Below are 27,049 nucleotides of genomic sequence, written 5' to 3'. Positions count from 1 at the left end.
AGTACAAGTCATATTATAAAGGGGATTATGTTATGAGCTTTATTCATTCATAATAAATTCAAAAGAAATCACTGATCAAAAAAATTTTACGTACGTTTGTTTATCATTGTTTATTGAAAACAGGTATGTTTAGTTGGTTTACTGTAATCTTCAAAATTATATAAATTCGCAGTGAGGAGTAGTACACATCAAGACAACAAAAGGTAGCAATCTCAGATTTGAAACTAAGGTATTAGAGTAGATTCTGTTTCCAATACTCAGCTGAGAACCGTTATAAACCATATATTGTGTTATACCAACAAAATTCTTCAAGAATATCCACTTCTGAACCATGTAGTTTTATTGGTTAGATATTCTTATTCAGAACAGTCCACTTCTCACGAGGGATGACAATTTCGATTTCGTTTATAACGAATCCATCATCTTTTTGATATCTTCATCGCAAAAGTGCTCTTGACACACAAATTGATTCCGAATCGATTCTTTAGGTGAGGTTTTTTCCAATTTTCTCTCAAAAATGCACTCTGAAATTTTATCTCTTCTCCTTTTCTTTCCGATGCCAAAACACTCTCACACTAGCGCACGCTTCAACATTTCACCATGGCCATATGTTGTTCTCTCATAAAAAATCGAAAATAATAATATTCTAATCATCTGTCACCAGGAAGACTGTTCACTCAGCCAACTTCAACTAGTTTGAATCAAAATTTCGCCATCCCGTGATCGCCAGCGCGGTTATTAGAAAAAACATGAACTACCTATTGGTACATATGTCAGGGGACAAATAATCTGTGGTCTCAAAGCAGCGATCGTTCTCCTTCTCTCTACTCCTCATATATAATGAACACTCGAACAATTTGATTCGTTTCCCTGTAACAATAAAACCGAAGGCGTCGTAAATGGAACAATATCTAGCTTTAATGATTTATGTTAATGTTATTCCAGCCATAATAGTCCCCTCTAGAAAATCAAACAATCTCGGTTTGCATCCACCATAACTCAATCTCACCCTTTCCACCAAATATTGTGGCTTCAGTCTAGCTGGAAGCAGACAACACAAATCGACGTGTGTTCTTCGGCATTCTTGCACAGCAGACAATTACTGCAAGAGGCGGCAAAAAAGGGCGGAATAATAACACTACGACGTTAATGCCTTTGCGGCTCAGTCATTATAACAAGTTGGAAGCCGGTGTGTTGAACGTGTCAAAGGCAAACAATTCTCATTAGATTAGTATTCGTATTCCCCGTCTGAAATCCAATTGTGTAACCCGAATGTGTAGATTATTTCGACATAGGGGTAGGATAATAGTAGGAGGGAATTGTATCGATTCGAATTGCGACGACAATTCAAAGGAATTGTGTTTCAAACGTATGGAATGACAGCTTGCTAGAAGGACTCCATGTCTAGAAGGAACTTCAATGAGTGTGATGCTCCCAGCATTTTTAGGGTCAGTACAGCTACTGAGTGCATCAAACAGATGAAGAAATAATCATTTGGACTTCATAAGAAAAATTTTTTTCATCTCTTATCCCTAATAATATAAACATTTATGGAGGCCAGACTGGAATAATCTACAATTCCCATTTTTTTTGCATGACTTTCCATTCTTGCCGGTCTCTTCAATGTTGCCAACATTGAGATGTCCGATGCAAATACGCTGGATATCTTTTCAAAGTTAGGTTATATTTCTAGCCAGATCAGGTTCTTCTACTTAACAAGGTCTACGAGTAGATCATAAGTGCGACAAAAAATATGAAAAATAATAAGTCACCAGGTATAGATGGCGTTCCAGCGAAGATATTCAAAGCCATGGATGAAGACATTGTCAATAGTCTCCAAACACTATTCCGCAAGATCTGGGAACAAGGAGATGTGCTACAAGACTTCAGAGACGCGTTAGTTATCAACCCCTATAAGATCAAATTCCAACAATTACAGAGGCATATCGTTGCTTAGTGTGGCCGGTAAAATTCTCTCGAAGATTATGGCTAATCGTCTGATTCCTCTCTCAGAAAAGCTAATACCTGAATCCCACTGCGGCTTTCGCCAATCGAGGTGCGGTGGACCTAATTTTTACACTGCGACAGCTGCAAGAGAAGGCCCGTGAACAACAATCGAGGATCTATATAGCCTATATCGATTTAAGTAAGGCCTTCGACTCGTTGAATCGAAAAGCGCTATGGAAAATCATGGGACGCCTTGGAGTACCCGAAAAATTCTTAGCAGTGTGTAAAAGCCTCGATACCAACAACACCGCTAGAATAAAGCATAATGGCTCTACAACCGATCATTTCTTAACCAACTCTGGAAAACAAGGCTGCGTGTTGGAGCCTTTACTGTTCAATATTTTCGCCATAGGTGTCTCGATAATTGCTGACATGAGTATGCCTGTAAGAGGTGTTGGATTAAGATTCAGATTTGATGGAGGCCTGTTTAACCTGAAGCGCCTCTGAGCAAAAACCTGTACCAAGTTCATCACGGAACTTCAATATGCAGACGACTGCACATTTATCGCTATCAGCTCGGAGGATTCACAGATAATGTTGGGCACCTTTAAACAAATATAAAAAGCTTTAGTCCTTAGACTCTATATTGACAAAACCAAAATCCTGGTAAGTCCGCCAGAAAGCCTTCAAACAGATATCAGCCTGGAGGATGAAACTCTAGAACTGGTCGAGCAGTTCAAATACTTGGGAAGCTTCATAAATACTAGGGCTAACCTGGACACGGAAAAACTCAACCATATCAATTCGGCATCAAGGGAATTCTGGAAGCTAAAGGACAGAGTGTTTCAAAACCACGACCTCAATCTGACCAAGACAGCTGTTTACAAAGTGGTCTTCCCAACGCTTCTTCACGAAAGCGAAAGTTGGACGCCCTACAAGCTACATATTAAAAGGCTTGAACAAACGCAACAACGTCATCTAAGACAAATAATGCACATCAGATGGTTCCACAAAGTTTCAAATGCAGAAGTCTTGCAGCGCTCGAGTTGTATAACAATTGAGAGTTGAGACTCAAGTACCGAGGGCCCGACTCAGATAGAGTGGCTATATTCTGAGGATGCAAGACACAAAACTCTCCAAAATGGCTCTGTATGGCGAACTCACAGAGGGAGCTCGGAAACCAGGAGGCCTGTATAAGCGGTTTAAGGATATACTACATCAATCCCTAAAATCAGTTGATGCCAATCATAACTGAGAACAACTAGCGTCAGACAGATCATAGTGTAGGAGTTTGGTCCATAGTTATAATGGAGACCCGAGAAGAATACAGGGTCGGCTAGATCTGGTTGATGACTATCCATACCCGGAGTGTGGAAGGATCTGTAGGTCACGGTTGGGTCTCTTCAGTCACAGGAGGGCACACAGTCACAAGTAGCCCTAAGAAATTAGAAGTTTGATCGCACCGATAGTTTTGTTTTCGAGTCTTTTTGTAGATTTATTCTCGGTAACGAGATACAGTAATGAATGAGTGAAGGTCAGACCAGGACTTGAGTACTGCCCTCATTCCCCACATGCTCATCTCCCCAATAAACTAAACTTGTAACAACCCGTTTGAAATCGTCGATGGTCTTGCCTCATCGATGTTGTTGTTGGTCTGCTTATCCTAGGAAGTAGTGTTGCTAAGCTACAACAAGTTTCAGGCATTCATTTTTCAATTTTCGTTTCACATCAGTTCTGATCATTATTATTCATCAGAGCTTCTCACAAACCTTATAATTGAACCCAGTTTTTTATTGGTGTCCACGTTGGGCGCCAATATATTCGCTTAGCAACCCTACTAGCATACCAACCATACATACATACCAAGACAGACCAATTGATACATTTTTGAGGTAAAACCGTCCACGATTAAAAGTTGGTTGTTACAACTTCAATCTCACGGATTTCCTGCTGGATTTTGCAAGATATATATATATATATATATATATATATATATATATATTTGAATAATGTTCAGAATGCTTTACGTATGGTATAAATTCCACCATGCATCTGCATTTTTATTTACAGCTTGTCCTTATTATTGGGAAATATGGTGGGGCACTTAGATGCATCCAAAGGGAAGAAAAATAAAATCGACAAAGTCTCCGAACTTCGAGCGTTCATTGATAGTATTGTCCGGGCTCTGGAACCTTCACTTTCCAGATGGAGCTCGTGCCATAGATCAGATAACGACAGGCAGCTATGCCGCAAAAAATCGCACCCCCAAAGCCCGCCCCTTGCCGGAATCCCGCAAAGGCTGCCTCGGTAAGAACACAAACAGATTTTCAATCGAACTCAGAGCGATTATCACCGAATAAAGCCACAAATTACTGACTTTTTGAACAAACCTTTTATACGGCCGATAGAGGTGCGCTCTGTATATGGATTGCGGGGGTCGCGCCTGTCCTGTAACTTCATGGGTCTCCGCCGTTTCAGGGTGGCGTCTCGTTCAGTTTTCAGGAGAACCTCGACACTCTACCACCCCCAGCGCACAGGGATGTTTTCCACGTAAGTGCGGGAATAGAGCGAACGTTCGCGCACTTCCAGGACAGGACACTGTGCGGCAAAATTTCTGCCCTTAGCGCCCGGTGAATTATGTAGAAAATCGCGGTGGAGACTTCATCGTTCTGACGGACCAACCGGTGTAGTGTGAAGAGTGAAAAAGGGGGTTTATATAATGGAAGTCGATTTTTATAAGTGAGTTGTTCCAGAATTATTATGGCCCTTTGGATATACAGCCTGCTTCTAGCTCTTCATTTGAGTTCAGGTGAGTCATTTGAGTCGGGGAATCTATGTACCGGAGACATGGATTGATTTGAAAACTCCCACATCAATTTCATATGCATCTGTCCATGCGTGCTTCGTGAAATCATAAAAGCTATAGGTCAGAGTTTGCGAGAGTATCTCGTGCCTTTCTACAGGTGTATTTTATATACAGAGCGGGCCATTGAAAATGAAATAGAGCCTCTGCAGGTCGGCAAAACCGAAATATATGATAACCCTCGATTTTTGATTCCAGAGCCAAAATTTCTAAAATTAAAGAGAAAACCGTATCGCTTCAACCTTTAGTGTTACAACCAGTTTTAAATAATGAAGATGGGATAAGTGATAGCTCATTTGGAAGGCATTTCTATTCTTAATGCAGCATATTTGATTTTTTTTTATTCCATCGTAGCGTTATTGAGATAAAATTTTGATTCTGTACAGAATTCATCGTTTCGTTGAACATGCTGTGTGAATCAATTGATTTTGACTAATTTTTTCTAATCGTTAACTGTCATAATGTTTAATGAAACATTAAAATATTACTGTTTGATTATTTAATTAACAATTGATGTGAAAATAGATTATTCATTTGTAGAAAGAATTGAAATAATTTCTTTATTTTTCGAGAATAACCTATGAAGGAACCGCACAGTAGATGTTTCATCGTTATTGCAGAACAACTGAGTGGAAATTCTATTGATTCACACATATTGCTTGAAGGAAAAACCAATGTTGCTTGAAATTCAAACTAAATGTGAATATTTCGAAAACGAATGGATTGAATGCAGAAGAATTTAATATAATGAAATCGAACTGAAAAGACCTTTCAAATGAGGTACCACTTACCTGTCCTTCACTATTGGAAATATAGGGGTTGGGGTTGTAACACTAAGGGTTGAAAAGGTACGGTTTTGTATTTAATCTCAAAAGTTGTCCCTCTGTAATCAAAAATCGATTATTTGAGCGTCTTTATATTATTCGTCTTCAATAGCCCCTTATGTTTATTTCAGTAATATTTTTAATTTCTTGCTTCTTGCGAACAAACTTGTTATATCGAACTGATAAACTTCAAATAACAGGCAAATGAAAATTTTCCCCTAGTTCAAAACAAAAGTTTTTTCTTTCTTCCTATAAACGAAAAGGAACTGATATACTTAACTCATAAAATAATACGAACCTCACCAAAGGCATACAAATAGAAGAACTAAAAACGGAATATTTAAACAATATCAAAATGTTCAATTTTCAGTTCTTGGATCTAAATGCTTTATGTAATTTTGTGATCATTGATGGAAGTATTTATCATATCAGATTCGTATTAATATCAGTGTTTCATGAAATATGGGCGAGGGAAAATGATGGTGAGGTGAATTCAAGTGATGTGTATATTATAACGATTTATTTGAGCTTATGGGGCATTAACTCTTTGGTTCTGTCTATGTTATTTATTATTCAAAAATAGTATGGTCCTTGCTCGCATCCCTTTATTCCATTTTGAAACGAAGAATTTCACAAACAATTCTTCATGGAAGAACTGGAGAATTTCTTCCTAAACTCCGCTGGATATTATTCTCCAAAGTTACAGAGACAGTGATTCGATAGTAATGATATGTCTTGATTCTCCTAGGTTGCCCCGAAACTCCTCACTCAAGATAATTTGCTCCCCGTTCAGCAAACCGAATATATTGCTTACTCCGGGGAATTGCTCTGGGTATAAGACCAAACTTTCTGGACGTTCTCTTTACGAATATGCGAGTTCAAGATGTAGCATGTCATGTCAAAAGTTTGTTTGCTCTTTCGGATCAGAGAACTAATCTGGAGGCTTTGTTCTTAATTCTCCGTCGTAAGGCTTCCGGATATTGTCGAGCTATACCTGATTTTGATATAATGGAAAGCTTTAGGGTTTCTCGCTGTTAACTGCGTTATCAGGGATTGAAAAACACCATGTTAACCTTGTAAGATTCATTCAATTGGAATGAGATACTTTGGTTCAGATATTTTTCATTCCAAACTTAGGTGAGAAGAATAGAGATGTCAATTGTGGCCAATCAAGGTCTTTAACTCTGGAATAACTTCTGAAAAATTGAGTTTCACAGCAGGTGATTGTTTAGAATCAAAGATCACTTGAACTTGCATATGATTGTAGCTGTGAATTCCAGGTGTTCCATTTTTTGTGCCTATAACTCATAGTTGCAGAGAACCTAACTGTCCGGTGTTGACATCTACTGATTCACAAAAAGCGAGTTCAGCTGTATGTTTATACATGAGATTCCCGGTCCTTTTGGTAGGCTTTCACCACTTGCACTTAGCTGATTGCAGCTTTGCTACAGTAGCCTGATATCGGATCCTGGTCCCATCCATTGTCACAAAGCCCATGAAGAAATCGTTTTTATTTCGACTGAACAGCGCTCTGATTCATCAACACTCAGTTTATATTGGTCAAACGTGAACAACAGAAGTACTCTCCCAACAAAGAGTATTAAGCGCTTAGCCAATTTCCATTCAGGCTATTTGAGCACTATCACTTCTCGAAGTTTTTCGTTGTCACAGCTTGATTTGGAAGTTCTTTATGTTCAACTTTCTTTGTGTGTGAAGAATCTTGTTTGATTTCACCGTAACCATAACAACAACAAGTAAGACTTGGTTCTGACTTTCAAGCAAAGCAGCGATGTACTCCACCGATCTTGATTTCCGTAAACGTATTGACTGTTTACCTAGTCTGACCCAGTATTTCCACGAACATCCATTTTCCTAATGGAGTATTGTCATTAAGACGAGCTGTTCAATCCAATAAGTGGCCCTAGTAATTTGATATCAGAAAATGATTAATAAGCAAGAGGTTTATTAACTGTCGGAACCAAATGGCCACTACAGACAATCAACATAGATACACTCTGTTCTTGTCGGGAATATATCTTCAGGATTCCTCTTAAAATCGAATTTTTCAACGCAGAGGAAACTGTATATTTTCCTTCGTTCTTATTGAAAGGGTTTACGTGCACTAATGAGTGAAATATTCGAGGCAATTCAAGGCTAGTTTTAGATGTAGAGGAAAGTTTGTAAAATAATGGACGAAGACGTAGAAATGGAATAACTTCTTGGAAAAATACTTTCATTGCTGAATCTCGTTACCGAGAATGAATCTACAAACAGATAAAGAAAAACGGACTATCGGTGCGATCGAACTTACAATTTCTTAGGGCTACACGACAGTTTGCCCTCCTGTGACTGAAGAGACCCAACCGTGACCTACAGATCCTTCCACACTCTGGCCATGGATAGTCACCAACCAGATCTGGCCGCCGCTGTATTCTTCACGAGTCTCCAATATAACTGTAGACCAAAGACTTCCACTGTGATCTGTCTAACTCTAGTTGTTCCCAGTTATTATTGGTATCAACTGATCTTAAGGATTGATGCAGTATATCCTTGAACCGCTTATACTGGCCTCCTGGTTTCCGAGCTCCCTCTGTGAATTCGCCGTACAGAGCTATTTTGGGGGGGTCTTGTGTCTTGCATCCTCAGAATGTGGCCGCTCCATCTGAGTCGGGCCCTCGTTACTTGAGTCTCAATTGTTGTACAACTCGCGCGTTGCAAGACTTCCGCATTTGAAACTTTGTGGAACCATCTGATGTGCATTATTTGTTTTAGATGACGTTGTTGCGTTTGTTCAAGGTGTTTAATGTGTCGCCTGTAGGGAGTCCAGCTTTCGGTTCTGTAAATAAGCGTTGGGAGGACCACTGCTTTGTAAACAGCTGTCTTGGTCTTCAGTTTGAGGTCGTGATTTTGAAATACTCTGTCCTCCAGCTTCCAGAATGCCCGTGATGCTGAATTGATACTGTTGTGTATCAACAAATGATCAACGAACACTCTTCAGCAATATTACATATTACATTTTGGCGACGAGTATGGGCTCCAAACCCATTGGCTTGACTTGAATATTACAACCTAGTTTCAGCAACTAGTTGGTTGTATCATGCATACCTCAACATCAACATATATAAAATTCACTCTTTATGTCTATTTCCAAAACAAGAAGACCAGCGGAGACCAATTACATCCACACGATAATGATACTTTCAAGCCTTTCCTATGAATAATAACACAACGTGGAAACGATGTCGAACGGACCGGGTGTGCAGCCTAAATCAATTCGGTTTTCTGCTTCATTTGCCGAAGCGAGTGGAAATGCCCAACTGTGCAAATAAATCCGATACCCAGCACTCCATATTCAATAAGCTAGGTCCGAGGAACGTTTCGAAAATACAAATTCGAAACATTGTATATACATCAGCTATGTTTCGTCAAGTCTATGGCTCTCAGTGTGTCGATGATATTATGGTCTCATGTTGATGCTGATAGTATCGATATCATAATATGGTGTTCCACAAAAAGACATATAAGAACTTGATAGTATAAAGTATAACGATATCTGTAGAAGAGAAGCCATTTATACTGAATATATCTTAACAGAAATGAAGTATGGTGTCAGTTGGTTGCACTCAATATAAATACTGGAGTGTCCCAAGGCTCAGTTCTGTCGCCCACCCTCTTCTTCTCAGGTCAACAGAGAACCAAATCGGCGGATGACAGCACTTCTTCATTCACCAGTTGCTTACCATTGAATCTCATATCAATCAATCATATCTCCTCTACAGATGCTAGCAAATGGATTCTTCGAACAAGGATCTCAAGAAGAAGGAATATAGTCCTATTTGAAGAAGACTCCGAAACATTTTTTTCAGCACTTGAACGCTGCTCTGATGTTTGGAGTTCAACACCCAAACATCAAACATTCATTGAAGTGAAGTGTTCCATTCAGAAGAGTAGTCAGTCTGATTGACTGCCTAACTAACAGCCACCGTAGGAAGTTTTAGACCTAGCCTGTTCGTAAGATGATACACTACAGTAAATTATATATGATAATGATGAACTTTTGTTTTTCACGGCGACTATCTATTGTCTTTCATTATTATTTTTATAATGAAGTTTAGAGTCCATTCAATTTTGAAGCCTCATTTACAGTGGGTTTCATAAAACTTTGATTGTCCGATCAACGATTTGACAGTCACTCGAGTTCTAAAACGAAATCACTGAAATCTTTTCATTGAATAATTGAATGGACGAAGAAACAACTTAATTTGATGCGAGAATTATATTCTGAATGATCGTGACTGAATTATCGATTGAAAACAAAGTGGCGTCTATTCGTCAATCAAGCGCTGATTCCCCGATCAAGCTTTATGAAACCCGGGGTTAGTTTTACTAAAAGTGTGACAAGAGGAGGCTTTAAATTGATTATGAAAGTGACTGTGACATGCAAAACACAGACATTTCCTGTCAATGGTTCGGATTTGTGGACTTTTTGCTTTTACATTCCGAAGAAAAGATTACTTATATAAGTTCGACTCTGCCTATTTTTTTAAAATCGATTTCGTGGAATCAACGAAGAAAAATAAATAATCCGTCCTCATTATAATACGAAAGCTTTTCGGCTATTGCCGAAACTACTTCTGTTGCCCTGAATCTAATCAAAACTCTCCCCGCCAGCCCGTGGGAAGTTAACATATGGGGAAAATTTGTTTTCCGTGGAAAAAACTTTAGTGCCGTCTCCGACTCGTGAAAATAGAAATACCGATTGCGCTCCCTTTGATCTTTATTATCATTTTATCGTCTGTTTTGGGTCTTTTCCAGAAATTGAAAGCGTGCGGTTCGGTGGATTGTTCTGTTAACGGATGACGTGTATTGAAGAAGTAATTCCTGGCTCCTTGCTGAAATATTCTACAATTCGATAGATAATTCTAGTAGTTCGAAAGCCCCCGAGGGAAATTCGGGATTTACTCGAGCGTGTCAGATTAATATAAGGGCAGATACCCTTGAGCCCGTAGAGTACCTCTACTAAAAATTAGACCTGTATATAGGGAAGGCACAGTCCATATCTACGAAAGCGCTGAAGTGCCACACCAAAAAAAAAAATTCCAAATGTACAATTCCGACTTGCGAGTCGGAATTCTGAGATACATGTCAGAATTCTGACTTGCAAGTCGGAATTCTGAGATGGAAGTCAGAATTCTGACTTCCAACTCCGAACTCTGAGATACAAGTCAGAATTCCGACATGCAAGTCGGAATTCTGAGATACAAGTCGGAATTCTGAGATACAAGTCAGAATTCTGAGGTACAAGTCAGAATTCCGACATGTATCTCAGAATTCTGACTTGTATCTCAGATGTCGGAATTCTGAGATACAAGTCGGAATTCTGAGATACAAGTCGGAATTCTGAGATACAAGTCGGAATTCTGAGATACAAGTCGGAATTCCGAGATACAAGTCGGAATTCTGAGATACAAGTCGGAATTCTGAGATACAAGTCGGAATTCTGAGATACAAGTCATAATTCTGAGATACAAGTCGGAATTCCGAGATAAAAGTCGGAATTCCGATTTATAAGTCGGAATTTTGAGATGCAAGGCAGGAGGAGGACTAAAATAGGTCTAATGACTTTTGTTTTTTTGCATTTGATCCGTGAATGTGTTTTCGGCTTCTTGGAGGAATTTTGGAGGAATTTGGATTTTTTTCTTCGAGTGCACCACAGCTGAGCTTCCCCAAAGGTACGTGCTCAGTGCTTGTGAAAGCACTTGGAGTATTTTTGTTCTCCCGAGAATTATGCTCCTGGGAACTTTTCAAAACCTTTCTTAGTGCTTAGTGATTCGAGCACTTAATCGAAATTCCTACATCCAGTTTCATAATCAAGTTCAAAGTCACTTTAAGTCTCGTTTAGTGTCAGTTTCGGTAGGGTTAAAGAAAAGCTTTAAAATTGAAGGGGCTTTAAGTTTGATTATGAAACTGGCCGTTAGTCCTTAGTAATCCCTATAAAGTGCTCGCGAGAGGCCTTCGGAAATCGATCGTGTCAAAACACGAAGAAGCGATCGACTTATTGTAAACCTAGGAGCATATATGGATACTACAGTTATATTATATATTATCATATTATCCTGATTCCCCGTAGGTTACGACGAACCCGTCAGAAGCTCTGTGAGCTTGTCAGAATCAATAACATCCGTTAAAACTTTTGAAAGAAAAGAGATAGGGTAGGCGTAGGTTAAGGGTCCAAATGTGCCTATACATGCCTTAAATGAGACAAATCTGCTCTACGGAGGCCATTTTGCTCACATGATTCGGCAACAATCGAATACAACAAAGCATTCGACCAATTCTAGCCCCACTACTGTCTTGTATTTCAGAATTCTGACTTGTAACTCAGAATTCCGACTTGTATCTCAAAATTTCGACTTGTATCTCAAAATTTCCACTTGTAACTCAGAATTCCGACTTTTATCTCAGAATTCTGACTAGTAATTCGGAATTCCGACTTAAACTCAGAATTCTGACTTAGCAAGTCGGAATTATACATTTGGATTTTTTGTGTGTGGCCCTTCAGCGCTTTCGTACATATCTCTATGTCTACGATTTGACAAAAGTGAGGAAAGCACCGATCACAGATAGGGATGGGCAGTACCTCAACAATTAATCGATATCGAAGCGTAGTGTTTTGGCCTCAGTATTCATGAATTTCATTTTATTAGGGCCCGGAAGGTGAATCTAGTATGTGCTTTAGCTCTTCCACTAGCTGATTTTCGATAGGTCATTCTGCGCTTGCAAAATTCCCGCATATATCTGGATGAAATAAATTTCCGAAATACGTGCTTTCGCGATGAATTGATGCAGAAGTCATTCTTCTTCCCCATTTCGAAACCGAACCAATTATCGCCAGATCGACCCTCATCTCATTTCTAACTGTTCTATCGCTGTTATCGTCCACTATCTTTTGATCCCCATTTAGTGGGTAATTAATTCGTCCAGTTTCCGGTCGACGATCAAAGTGTTACTATAATTAATACACCAGATAATCGCTAATCGATCCTGGGCACAATAAATTCGAGGCAAAAGAACGCCCAATTAGGGCGAGACAGCTGACGCGTCGTGCAGAGCAGTAAAATTCCCTGTTCCAGCTTGAATTAATTGTACGACGGTAACTTTTCAGTGACAATTGCGTTCGGGGTAAACATTAATTCAAATGACGACGGCACTAAAGTGCTACATTGGCCTGCGACCGGATGAGTGATCATCGGCTGTAGAGATAAAACTCGGATGAGTCGTAAAAAGTTTCAGGAGATCATCAAACTGTGGAAGTTTCCTTATAAGGGTTAACGTTGTTTATATGGGGTGGAATTATTGGAGGGCGATCAAGGTCTGGTGATATTTCAGTGAACTGGAAAAGTGTTAATGGGATACAAGGATCTCATGTTATCCACTAAATAACTTCATATAATATTCCAGCCAAGTTGAAGTTACACCTATGGTTGAGGAGCCCAAGAGAGAAATTCGGGATTTACCCGCGCGTATCCGATTAATTTAAGAATATAAGGGTAGATACCTTGGAAGCTGTAGAGTACCTGTACGAAAAATTAGACCTGAATTTTCTAGGACATCCTGTCAGAATATAAAAAAAAGATCATTGTACATACTTGAGCGTGTCAGATTAAGTTGTATGTGGTTAATTACATGTTGAAAAGTATACATTCTCTTAATATGACAATTTGAGCTTTTCTTATACCATTTTTTCCGATTCGGCGCTTATAAAAGATACACCCATTTTAAGTTTCCATAATGAGCTGTGCCAATCCTGGAAAAACAAAATTATCTTCAGAATAACAAGCTAAATCTGTGAAACTACACGTCTGTGGATCTTTTAAACCAAAGCTTCTGGATTGTGTAAATTTTATTTGTATCTCATTAATCTATGTGTAAATTCTATTCAGTCTATGAACGTTATGATTTCCAGCGTCCAAAAGTAGGTACGGTTTCAGTCTCGTACAGACATTTTAACAGTTTATTCTTGAGGCTAAAAGAAACACTTTTTTCCTATACCACTTTTTCCGACTCGGCCTTCATAAAAAGATATAGCCATTTTGAGTTTCCATAATGATCTGTGCCACCCCCGGCAAAACAAACTCATCTTCAGAATAACTAGCTCAACCTGCGACACTACACATCTGTGGATCTTTTAAACAGAATTGCATTCGGTCGAAGTACCCAATTTTTCGTATTTCACAGATATTTTCATTTTTGAACATCGAATTAATCGAAAACGGCGCATTATACGAGAAAATATGAAAAATACTTACTTTTATTTTACAAAACGTTCAAATATGCATTAGATAGCGTCCAACTTAGTTTAAAGATATGGGTTCTTTGAATTTTTGTTATTTTTATGGTACGTTATGGTCATAATATGAAAACTGGAAGACGTGGGTGATATCTTGTGTTCGAGAAAGATTCATCAAATAAATGAAAAATTATATTCCGAAATAAATTTCATCACACAAACCGTTTGTGAGATATAACTAAAAATAAATTTTTTAATGGTTTCTCAACATCCTGTATCTTTTGAACCGAGCTGAGGCCATCCATTGCTTATTCCGTACCGGCAGTACATTTACAAACAGACTTAAAAAAAAGAACATACATAATTTCTTAGGGCTAAATGCGACTGTGTGCCCTCCTGTGACTGAAGAGAACCAACCGCGAGCTACAGATCATTCAACACTCAGGGCATGAATAGTCACCAACCAGATCTGGCCGCTGCTGTATCCTTCTCGAGTCTCCATTATAACTGTGTACCAATGACCTCCACTTTTCAATATTCTTGAAGGTTCTAATATTTAAATCATTATTCTCATCATATAGGATGCTCTTTATAATGAATTTTTTCTTATGATTCAGTTTCGTCGTTATTTTCCTCTTCAAACTTACTTCATGCTTTTAGAATCAGAGATGGAATTGAAATAACTAGAACAAATAAAGTCATCCAAGAATATAGATATTTCCTGAAATATTAGCCCTTTGAATAGTTATCTAGAATGTTTTCGAAGTCTTAGGTAAAACTTTATAGATAATGATTACGTTGCCACGAAATACCTCACCCCTACCATTCAATTCGATATAACGTCTACTTTCTAATTCATATTCAGTTTTGTTTCGTGCGTTCTCCAGACGAGGTGGATATTTCTACAAATAACCCTGTGCCTTTTCAATAATTATCAGTGGTTTGTGAATATTCGTGACTTTTTCATTTGAAATGAATAAGCCTTAAAAATGAGTTTATCGAATGATTGGTACAAGGATTTGATGTAAGTATTTCGATTCCTATTCTAACATAGTATCTTTTAATTTTGAAAGCGTTAATATAGTCTATTCGATTTCAATATTTTCGATTTATTTTTAATAAATATAGTGACCTGCCAACGCTAGTTGTTCCCAGTTATGATTGGCATTAACGGATTTTAGGGATTGATGTAGTGTATCCTTAAACCGCTTATACTGGCCTCCTGGTTTCCGAGCACCCTATGTGAGTTCGCCATACAGAGCTATTTTGGGGAGTCTTGTGTCTTGCATCCTCAGAATGTGGCTGCTGTATCTGAGTCGGGCCCTCGTTACTTGAGTCTCAATTGTTGTACAACTCGCGCGTTGCAAGACTTCTGCATTTGAACATGTGGAACCATCTGATGTGCAGTATCTGTCTTAGATGACGTTGTTGCGTTTGTTCAAGCTGTTTAATATGTCGCCTGTAGGGCGTCCAGCGTTCGCTTCCGTAAAGAAGCGTTGGAAGGACGACTACTTCGTAAACAGCTGTCTTGGTCTTCAGATTGAGGTCGTAATTTTGAAACACTCTGACCTTTAGCTTTCAGAATTCCCTTGATGCCGAATTGACATGGTTGTGTATTTCCGTGTCTAGGTGAACTGCTCGACCTGTTGTAGAGTTCCATTCTTCAGGCTGATATGTGTTTGAAGGCTTTCTGGTGGACTTACCAGGATTTTGGTTTTGTCGATATTGAGTCTAAGGCCTAAAGCTTCGTATATATGTTTATAGGTGTCCAGCATTATCTGTAGATCCTCTGGGCTGCTATTGATAAGTGCGCAGTCGTCTGCATATTGAAGTTCCGTGATAAACTTCTAACGGGTTTTTGCTCTGAGGCGCTTCAGGTTAACTAGCCTTACATCAAATCTGAATCTTATTCCAACACCTTTTACAGGCATACTCATGTCAGCAATTATCGAGACAGCTATGGCGGAAATATTGAACAGTAAAGGCGCTAACACGCAGTTTTGTTTTATTCCAGAGTTGGTTGAGAAATGGTCGGCTGTAGAGCCATTATGCTGTATTCTAGCGTCGTTGTTGGTGTGGTGGCTTTTACACACTGCTAAGAATTTTTCGGGTACTCCAAGGCGTCCCATGATTTTCCACAGCGCTCTCCGATTAACCAAGTCGAAGGTCTTACTCAAATCGATGTAGGCTGTATAGCTCCTTGATTGCTGTTCACCGAGTTGAGGTGAAAAAAACGGTAAAGGAAAATAGTGTTTCTTTCGACCTAAATAATCTACTGTTGAAATATTTGTACGGGACAAAGACGTTAATTATTTTCATCAAATATTTTCGAATTCATATTTTAAAAGTAAATTCACATTGTCATTGAATACGCAATTACCGAGAACACATAGTGCTGTTTTGAAAAGAGTAATAACCTCACATGTCGTACTATACAGTGTGGAATGTGTTAAATTTCCATGGAGTGAATGGAGTATGATAAAATGCCTCCTTTCAGAGGGATATGGATGACGTCAAACGATATTCCACAAATCTTATTCCATCCACGACATTCGTATAATTGTCACATATCGAAGACTTCCATCCGTAAAAGCGAACCATTCACCAGTGAAATGGATCATTTGAATGCGCCCCGAAAAATGTCGCAGTTCGTAGTGATTCACACACAAGAAAGGTCCCCATTCGGATATTCAAATCCCTCCTTATCACGTCCATGGAGCTATGGAATAAAGCATAAACGTTTTTGTAACATCGTCACGCCCAAGAAAGCAAATCACGTACCGAACCCTCTCTGGCACTGACATCCGAGAGGGCTTTTCGTATAAATTCAATAAGTCATTCAAAAATCGACGGGGCCCAGTGAGAGGGGAGAATTTTTCAATCAAATATTCAAGCGCTAGGATGTTTTCAGGTCACAGTCAGGATTCTGGGAAATCCTTTCGCGTTATTTGGGGACGTCTTCTAATCAGCGCCACGTTGAGGCTGATGGTAGTGAAGGGGACAAGGCGCCATTGGCAGGGATTTTTCAGATATTTTCTTTTGACCTCAAGAAAATATTTGTACCCGTCAAAGACTCACCCTGTATATTTGATTTCGTCGTCTTAAATTTTATTCGAATATCGAATGAAATTTGAGTGTTCCATTTAATGTATTAATGAATTATTTATGCAGAACAAATTTTACTTGAAAATTCTTTCGGTAACTTCTATAGTTTCGCATATAAGGTCCTTTTCTGGCGGACATTCTGTACATCCATCGTGTAATACTTGAATTGTTTTGCACTAGGTATGATTCTCAAGATACTATTATACTTTTAATTTCAGTTTTGGATTCAAACCTAGTTTATTAAAAATTTTCGGTTTTCAATAATATCTCTGAAGGTTGGCTGTCAAATTTCTATCTCTGCAATATACTATACTCGATTCACTTTTATTTTAGCAGTCGGTTGGCCAAATGTGGGGTTATGACGCTTGTCAAAACATTTTTGGGTTTTAAATCAACGCAATATTGCCCGTTCTACGTGGAAGTTTCTGTTATTACGTATTTTATCACAATGTCGAATCTCTTCGGAAAATATGTGAAGAACATAATTGAAGTTTATACAAACTGATTGAAGGCATACCAAATCCAGTTATTTGCATAGAAAATACAAGAGATCAGTATAATATCATAATATGCACTAGCTTGAGGAGAGTTAATGTTCGTTATCTTCTTTGGCTAAAGTTTGAATACATTACATCAGTTGTGGATTTCAAAAATATTAATACGAAAATGAAATGCATATGATGCAGTGGTTGGGAATGGGTATCTCCCGAAGAAATTAACAGAAAATTACAAGAATGTTAAATTCTTCAACAAAAATCATCTTGCATCAAGTAAAAGGAATTAGAGGAAGTTTCAAATCGAGATGAACTTCACCTTTGAACAAAAATTTCACATGAATAAACAATTAACAGGACAACTGGCGCATATTTGTGGCTGTTCATCTTAAAAAATTGATATAATAATAATAATTAGGTATTTATTAGTACCTTAAGATATTCACAATGTATAGGACAAGTCAAATGAAAAATAGAACAATCAATTTTAGGGAACTAATTCTACGATGACATTCATCGAAAATCCTGTAGTAAACTTTTCGCATTAATTCACTCAAACATAAAATTCTCAAATGCCACCACTTTTTTGGATCTCCAATAGAAGGAAATTCTTCGTCATACTCTTCATTCACAATCTTTCTGATTGTGAAATATTCAGCTGAAATATAAGTCGTTTAGATTCAGATGAAACATTATATAAATTCTCTTATAAACATATGTTTCAGGGAATAGAGGCTCACTTTTGATAGGAAAAAATGTGGTACTCTTTTTTCTAAACCAAGCTTTCGCAATACTTTATTGCTTCTTCAGGGTGTCTAAAATAAACAGATACAAACATTAATACATTCACGTAAATTAAAATCATCTCGTACATTACCGAATTTGAGGTTATTTAATGACAATTGTAACTGGTGTAACATTATATGGAAAAATTTTTTGTTTTTGAAATACAATTTGGTATGTTCATTGCATGAATTCTTAAACTTAAAAAGCACTGTAATATTTTCTCTCAACTTATATTTTCTGGGTCGTATTTCTCGAAGTAATGTCATCTGTCCTTCTGTCCAATCACTCATCGAGTGGGCCGTCATAGAATTCAGTTTCTTTTTTTAACAGATAGCTGTATATATTACTTAATTTTTTGGTGTCAGATTTTTTATTTATAGAGTTTTCTCTTTTATTTATTTGGATCATCTCGTGGATAAGTCTCTTGTGGTAATTGTTTTCAGTTTTTAAAATTTCTACGTTTTCAAAGTCAATTTGATGGTCCAGGTTATGCGCATGTGTCGCCAATGCACATCTATCTTTATAGTTTTTAATGTCTGATCTGTGTAGACTTATTCTGTTTTTCACCCATTGGGAAGTTTGGCCAACATAAATACCATGACAATCTTGACAACTTAGTTGATAAACAACATTACTTTTTAGTGTCTTCTGTATAGGGTCCTTGAGTACGCTGTATAATGATTTGACGGTTTTTTGGTTGTAAGTTGTTATTAACACTTCCTCATCTCTAAAAATGGATTTGATTTTTGATGTCAGCCCCTTGATATCCGGAAAGGAGGCATAACGTTTGTCTGTTTTGTCTGTTGGTTCATTTCTTTCCTGATTTTGTTCGTTCGATCTAGGTGTTTCATTTGACGCATAAATCAATTTATTGATCATTGATGTTGGATATCCATTTTGTTTCAAAATCTCGAATAATCTCTTTAGTCCATCTTGTCTGTAGCTTTCATGGCATATTTTGTTTATTCTCTCTTTCATTTCTTTTATGAAATTTATTTTTATATTTATATTATGATTTGATAGGTAGTTTATGAATTTATTCGATGAGGTAGTTTTTCTGTATCAAAAAGGCTCTTACCTCAAACTACAATAAATTCTCTTATATTGAATATGTTCGCTACCGTCTGACGTATTGTGGATTTCAGAATATCAGGTTATAACTATTTGAATGAGCGGACCTGAATTCTAAATAGCACTTCCTGAAATCTTGTCCTTTTTTTCAATCACTTTCGGCATTTTCGTAATAAAAATTGATATTAGTTGTGGCAACGGCGTTATGACATTAACGACATTTCGTGAGTGCAAACCTTACCCCGTTCTAGTTACAAAAACTTGAGAAAATTATTTCATGGCCAACTGACAGCTAAAATAAATGTGAATGGAGTATAGTTATAATTAATTGTCAAACCTCTCTCTAACTAAGCCAAAGATGACTTAATGAAGTTTGAAACTTCGAGCTGCTTTTCTTACAAGTGGAGTTTCGAGTGCAAACACCGAAAACTTGATTTAGGCAGTTTCCCTACATATCTGATTGTATACGTGAAGAGCAGTTCGTGGTAGAGGGAATATTTCGAGACTGTTCTTTGTCTCAGGGATTTGGGAACCGTGTGCTGGGAAGGAGAAGTAAATATTGAGGGATTATTGATGGGTAACGTATTTGAAGCTATCCAACCGCATGTTTGGGATTCGATTTGAGATAAAGAGGACAAACTACCGCATAAACATTTCACAGTTTTTTATATATGGGTTGTTTCATGGCCAGGAAACTGAAGTGAAAGATTGTAGGAAGGGAATCTGGCTAGTGAGGAAACATGGCGATTCTGCTTAGGGATTACTAGAAAGCCCATCGTTTTACCCTTGCGTAGGGTACTCTGGAGGCCCCTACATGCCGCGAAACAATCTCATTTTTTCACGACAGTTTGTCCTTCTAATGAATAAATTGTTCCAAATGACCTTAATTCACACTCTGTATACTGAGTATATATTAATAATAATAATAATAATAATAAAGCTTTATTTTACCCAACAGGAAAATCCCAATTATAGGGCAAAGAAATATATGTTACGTGTTACAGTTCAAAAATTTACACCATAAAAATATAAGAAAGGAATTATAATTATAATATATATAAACATATGCAGCCTTTGCTCGGAAAAGACCCGAAACCGATACAAGCGATATGAAATTCCAACATTCCACTCAACACAAACTCAAGTCCTCAAACTAACTAAACATATTCAACTCCAGTCTGTCAGCACTTCGACATATACTATAAACAGGGCACCGTTCGAATATATTTGTACGAGCCGTAGGTAGATAAAACACCTCTCTAGATCTCGTTACCAATCTTGGAACGTTCAAACTCATTTTGGAGAGCAAATATGGGCAGTCTATTCTGTAATTTAAAAGTCTTTGAGCAAACCTGGCACATTGCTCCTCACGCCTCGCAAGAAGGGATGATATCCTCATTTCACTCATAATAATTGACAAATCCGCCCCACGCTCAGGAAACCTTCCAGTACTCCTAAATGTTACATATTTGAAAAACTTTCTATGTATGCGCTCCAGTGGTACAAGGTGACAATTGTAGATGGGAAACCAGATCAAACTGGCATATTCTAGTTTACTGATAACGTATGTAAAGTACAAGCTTCTGAGAATCGATAGATCTTCAAATTCTGCAGTTGATCTGAGCACAAATCCCAATGTTCTGCTAGCCCTAGTACATATTTCTTCGATATGGGGAATGAAACTGAGCGTAGAGTCGAATAAGACTCCAAGATCATGAATCTGATCCTTTACATTTATCAGCTGTCCTGCCATATGATAGCCGAAAGTAAGTGGTTGCGATTTCCTCGTGAATGTGATGCTGAAACATTTTTCCATATTTAGTATCAACTTGTTACGCAAACACCACTCGTGCATATATTCCAGGCTTGATTGAAGGAGTAATTGATCCAAAGCATTAAGTATTCTTAGGTAGAGTTTGAAGTCATCTGCGAACGCTAACACTGGACACTTCAGGGAAGTTAGAAGATCATTCATATAGATTATGAACAACAGTGGTCCCAAGTTGGATCCCTGCGGTACGCCACAAGAGAGAATATACTCAAATGATTTAAAACCGTTGTAAAACACATAATTGACTCTTCCCTTCAAATATGACCTCAGAAGTCTCACATATCCAGGACTCAGACCAAAAGATGACAGCTTCTTCAGGAGAATACCATGATCAACCGAATCGAAAGCTCGTGACAAATCAGTATATACCACATCAACCTGACCCCCAACATCCAAACATTCCGCGATATATTGAGAAATCGTAGCCAAATTGGTCACAGTAGATCTTCCCTTTACAAATCCATGCTGTCGAGTGGATATATATGAGCTGACATTGAAATAAATATGCCCGTGAAGTAACTCCTCGTACACCTTGGCGAAATTAGACAAAATGGAAATTGGTCTGTAATTATTAACTTGGGATTTGTCTCCCTTCTTGAATATAGGTACCACACGAGCTCTCTTCCATCGGTTAGGAAATGTGGAGGTCCTCAAACTCAGGTTTATTATACGATGCAATGGTACGGCCAACACCTCACTACAGACCTTCACCATAAATGACGGTATAGCATCATCTCCGGCCGTTGACTTGTGGGGAAACTTGGACATGGCATTGTAGATATCTTCCTCAGAAATTAAAGGCTTCGGAACTGGTGGTAACTGAGTGAATTCGTCAAGTTCACTCTCCTCCTCAACAGGCGCCGTAGGTACCATGCCGGAAAAATGTTCTGCAAATAGATTAACAATATTCTGTGGACGCTCGTGGGAGGTTCCGTTATCATACATTATTCCTGGAATCCTGGTGGTTCCCTGTTTCTGGTTAATGAACTTCCAGAGGTCAGATGGACTGGACCTAAGATTAGCCTGTATGTTGGTTAGGTATTGATTGTACGCTGAGGATATTTCCGTTTTCACTAATGATCGTAGACGTCCGAACTCATCCCGGTATCTCGAGTCTCGAGTTGACAGCCATTTCGAACGATAAAAGCTCTTTAGTTGAATATGACGTTTAATTTCCGAAGAAAACCACACAGGATAACGACGGCCACCAGAAGTGACCCTCCTACGAGGCACATATTCATCAAAAAATTGGTACAATTGGTTATAGAAACAATCCAAAGCACTGTCGACCTGATCGAACTCATCTAACACTCTCCAGTCAAATTCACCAATTGACGATAACAATCCCTCAAAATTAGCTTTTTTGAAGTCATAAGAAATGTGATCTTCCTTCTGAAAATTAATTTGACTCTGCTGAGTAGGATGCTTCAATAAAACATTCAATGCAGGGTGATATGGATCCTCAGGGACAAAGGGAGCATCGCAGCGGTCGACAAACACATTGAGAGTATCCGAAGCCAGCACCAAGTCCAGCAGCCTGCCATCTCCGTTCCGCACCTCATTTACTTGTCTTAGCCTCAGAATGTCACAGAAATGACACAAAATCATATCTTTGGGACAGCCGCAGCCACCCTGTCTAAAATTTGGAACGTTAAAATCACCCACGATTAGAAGAGCCTCACTCAGAAACCGTAGTTCCAGAGCTGATGTGAAAGTTTCGAGTTGAAAAGCCGATACGTCAGGTGGTACATAGACCGCACAAATAATGAAGGGAGACGAAACAGAACACCGGCACAGCACAACATCTATAAGTGGCACGAGATCCCTCAGAAACTTACTATCGAGTTCTTCAAACTTTACACTGTCTGCAAATGCAAGCAGGACACCACCACCACGAGATCTATTAACTTTTAAAAATTGTCTATCACCACGAACAATGCTGTAGCCCGGTGGACAAACCTCTCCATCAAGGACAGACTCACCAAGCCATGTTTCACTAACACAAACTACTTCATATGAACACTCACACAATGATTTGAAGAACAGTGGTATTTTGGTATTGAGTCCCCTAGTATTTTGATAATTCAACGATATAAACTGAGATTGATCTTGAGCACGACCAGAGGCAAGATCAGCTGGGGCAGACCTGTTGGTGAGCTTCAGTTTTCCGATGCCGAGCCAACGATTGTTGGTACGCCACCCACATATTTTATTCTCAAGTTCGACTCGCCCTCGGACCGGCGGCGATCTAGTTCCGATTTAACAGTTTTAAAAACTGATATCTGCTGACGTGTTCTATCGGGGGAAACCGACAAATGTGCGAATTCTTCCTTGATTTTGATCCTTTTGAACTTACGCATAATAAGTGGAACATACTCGGCGGTGGACAAACGCATCCGTATGGGTCGAGAACGTACGTTCTTCGTCGGATCAAACTTCCCGAGTCTAAGAGGCCTCACGTCCTCATCCGAAATCTCACATTCCGCCAGCACAGCCTTCACCAAGGACGTGTCCTGTCTCACCTGCTCCAGCCTGCTCTCACCCTCCTCCACACTTCCATAAATGATTATATTCTGAGAACGTTTGGTCCTTTCGAACATCTCACAAATTACTTCTTCATTAGTCATTATCTGTTGGGGCGGAGGATCAACAGACATAGAAACACCGATGTCATTGGTTCGAGCCTGTTTTAGTTCGCGTATTTCATCTCTCAAATCGTTTATCAGCTTCAAAATTTTTGGGATCTGATGAAGTCCCTGCTCACACTCAATACATATATATTTAATTCTACGCTTACTGTTGGGACGCAGTTCAAAACATTTAAGTTCTGCACCTGTCAAGTCTGAGCAAGCCACATGCACGAACCTGTTGCAACCATCACAACGGATTAACTTATCAGAACTTTCGTTAACTGCAGTGTTGCATCTGATGCAAGACATGATGCAATGAATGTATTCCGAAGTGGTTGCTCGTGTTCTGGTGATAAAGGATGATAAACAGGGATACTTTTCACAACGGCCGGGCCTATAGCCGGTGACTAACAGACAAACAGAGGGCCACGGAAAACAAAAATAAAAGTGTTGGATAGGATTTCACCAGTACAACAACAAGTAGCAATCGGGTTAGTCAGAACTCAAAACTAATACACCCCGTACACCTAGAAATCAAATCTGCTTCTCCGATAACGATATCGCATGTGGAAACGCAGCACGTGTACCGATAATCCACGTATATCACCTCCCGCGAACTCGATCAAAATAACCAAAATTAACCCAGTAAAAATAATAACCCAAGTAAAAAATAAGGATAATGTCAAAAATAAAAGTTTCCTCTACTTGCCGTTTCTGCCACACTACTCTTTACAGAGAAAATGCAAACCAAAACACTAAAGCAATAAAGTATAACAGGAGCAACCGTAAACACGTCTGTTCATCAAGATGGTCTATGCAAATATATGATATTGAACAGAGTGAGTAGAAAGAAACTAACTCATAATATCAAACTTGCCTTTTTCAAAAACATTTCATCAAAAATTTCATCCCCTGTCAAACATTGGACAGTGTTCGATATCCAACATCTGACCTGAAAAGAAACCACTCACAATCCCACCTAAAGAGATTCCACCACCGATAAATCCCCCCCATGAAATCTTTCGACAAATTTGAGACAGGGAAGTTTTAGTGACATCAATTCGTCAGTCACCAGTCGATTTTTCCCCATTCAACCCCTCGAACGACAAGGGTAGTTGGAACCAAACCCCCTCCCTTTACCGGGGAGAGAAAATCGAGAGGGTCGAAGATCTATAGGCGAGAGAGTGTGACAAATCGAACATCTGACCATTGGACGGGGTCAAAATGTCTCGTAATTAGGTCAAAATCCCGTTTTCAAATAGGACGAACCCGGATGGGGATCGGACTTCGTCGAAAAAGTGAGGGAAAACAGTTGGGATACAGTTTTTCATGCGGACCCTTCTTGTAATTGTATGAAGTTCGAAAAGTGAAAGGGTTCAAGAGGACCAGTCGATAATGGGTATGTTCGGGAAGGGACGGAGGGTTGGAGATCGGAAATAAGGAGAGGAGGGTGTTTTTTCAGCTGCGACCATCAGTGGAGTGGAATGATTTTGTTGGAATTCGAGTGGGTTTATAATTGATTCGGATGAATGGTGAATTTGGTTTTTCGACAATAGAACTTCGAGCGTAGTGTGCCTATTACTCAAAAAAGGCTTGTAGATTGTTTTTGTATCAGATCTCTACTGATATGATTGAGGGTGTGATGGAGGAAATTGCATATGCAAGTTTAAACTGAATAATTATGAGTTTCATTCATGATTTTTTCAAATTCACCCCGGAAACTATTCAAAATCATCCTTCAAATATGGGGTTTTAAAATTTAAATCGCTCTGTGCGGAGTTTACGCTTTGGCAACAGCGCATACAAGACAATGAAAAGAACAATGTCCGATCAGCTTGTTGATAACAGCTGTTGATTTACCGTCGCGTACTTACTGGCGAGCTTCAACTGCAACCGGCCATAAAAATCCCATAAAATTTTACGACCTTCCTCGTTCGTCGCAAACCTCATAGACAGCCATCTTTGTCCATCTCATCAAGATAGTGTATTTGTTGTCCTTTATTATTAAGGCATATTTCAGTCGATATTGCCAGCTTGTGCAATTCTCACGAAACGCTTTAAACTTTAAATACCCATTTTGATTTTTCATTTTACGGTTGAAATGGTTATTTCAAAATGTGACGTTTCAAAGCTATTTCATAATACACCGTTTTCGTCAGAAGGATTCCCTATTATAAACTATTTTCAAGATTTAGAATACCCTTTCGTATTTGGAAAACACTCTGTATAACAAGACTAACTTTAACACGCCTGGCAGTAAACCGTTGAAAGCCGCCTTGGTTCTGATAGTTCAAATAGCAATCCCTTTTTTCAACATAACGAAACACGTCTCCGTCTTATAGCCACTTGAGCATCGTCCTCCTCCTCGAATAAAATTGTAAACAAAAGGACTCGAGATATAGCAGTTGCGAAACTCCCCGCTAAACTTTCCGGCGCTGAATCTCCTCCCCCAATTGACGTAAACCGTAGTCATGTACTTCAGGACAACGAGAAAAAGTCCACTTTCTCGTGTTTTGCACGACGTCAAAAAATTGTCGAATTTGTTCAGTCATAATGGGACGTTTTGCAGAGGGAATATTCCGGAGGTATATTGAATTCGGACTTGGCACGCAATTGAAGCATCGTTGGGTTAGGCAGGCATTGAATTAACATATCAAGGGGAAACCTCTCTAGAGGCTTGTCTCGGAGGTGAATGGTGTGAAAGGAGACCGCTCAACGGGTGAGATAGACCTGAATTTGGAGATTTGGAATCAGAGGGACGGACTCATAATCGTGGGAAAGTATTTTGGGATAACTCACGAATAGGGACTGAAGAAGGACTTTTTCTTTTTTCCATTTTTCTGAGAGATACGCGTGTCGAAAGTTGACCTTCGAAAAATGCAGAAAAATATATATCACATGGTCGATGATTTCTTTGGGAGATTTTTCTAGAGAATTTTAAATATACAATTATGGTTGCCCCCCAAAATCACTCCTGATATCGTTAATGGGTGGTCTTCCATAGACAGTTTGTCTAAAAATCAGAGGAAAGAGTGTTCATTTATTTATTTAATAAACAGTACAAAACCTTTTCACAAAAAAGAAAAGAAAATCACGAAACTATCAACCATACAATATTTCCCTTAACTGTGCAAAAGTTAAACAAATGAACAACAACACAAATACAGAGGAAATGAAAGAATAGAAACACAAGTCACAAGTGAAATTA

The 27,049-nt window shown here is 38.7% G+C and overlaps 1 protein-coding gene across 2 annotated transcripts in view; it reads left to right on the top strand.

Annotated features, from left to right (window-relative positions):
• The first annotated feature begins 4,454 nt into the window (after window positions 1-4,454).
• LOC123314162 (lachesin-like) overlaps window positions 4,455-27,049 on the top strand; it is a 251,270-nt gene continuing 228,675 nt past the window's right edge. For both annotated transcript variants that reach the window (XM_044899284.1, XM_044899282.1), the window contains exon 1: window positions 4,455-4,756. In XM_044899284.1, the coding sequence (XP_044755219.1) occupies window positions 4,708-4,756 (49 nt within the window). In that variant the 5' untranslated portion in view covers window positions 4,455-4,707. The remainder of the gene's footprint in view (window positions 4,757-27,049) is intronic.

The sequence above is a fragment of the Coccinella septempunctata genome, chromosome 5 (assembly GCF_907165205.1).
Source record: "Coccinella septempunctata chromosome 5, icCocSept1.1, whole genome shotgun sequence".
Taxonomy (NCBI): Eukaryota; Metazoa; Arthropoda; class Insecta; order Coleoptera; family Coccinellidae; genus Coccinella; species Coccinella septempunctata.
The sequence above is the reverse complement of the archived record's forward strand: the minus strand, read 5'-3'. Positions and strand labels throughout refer to the sequence as shown.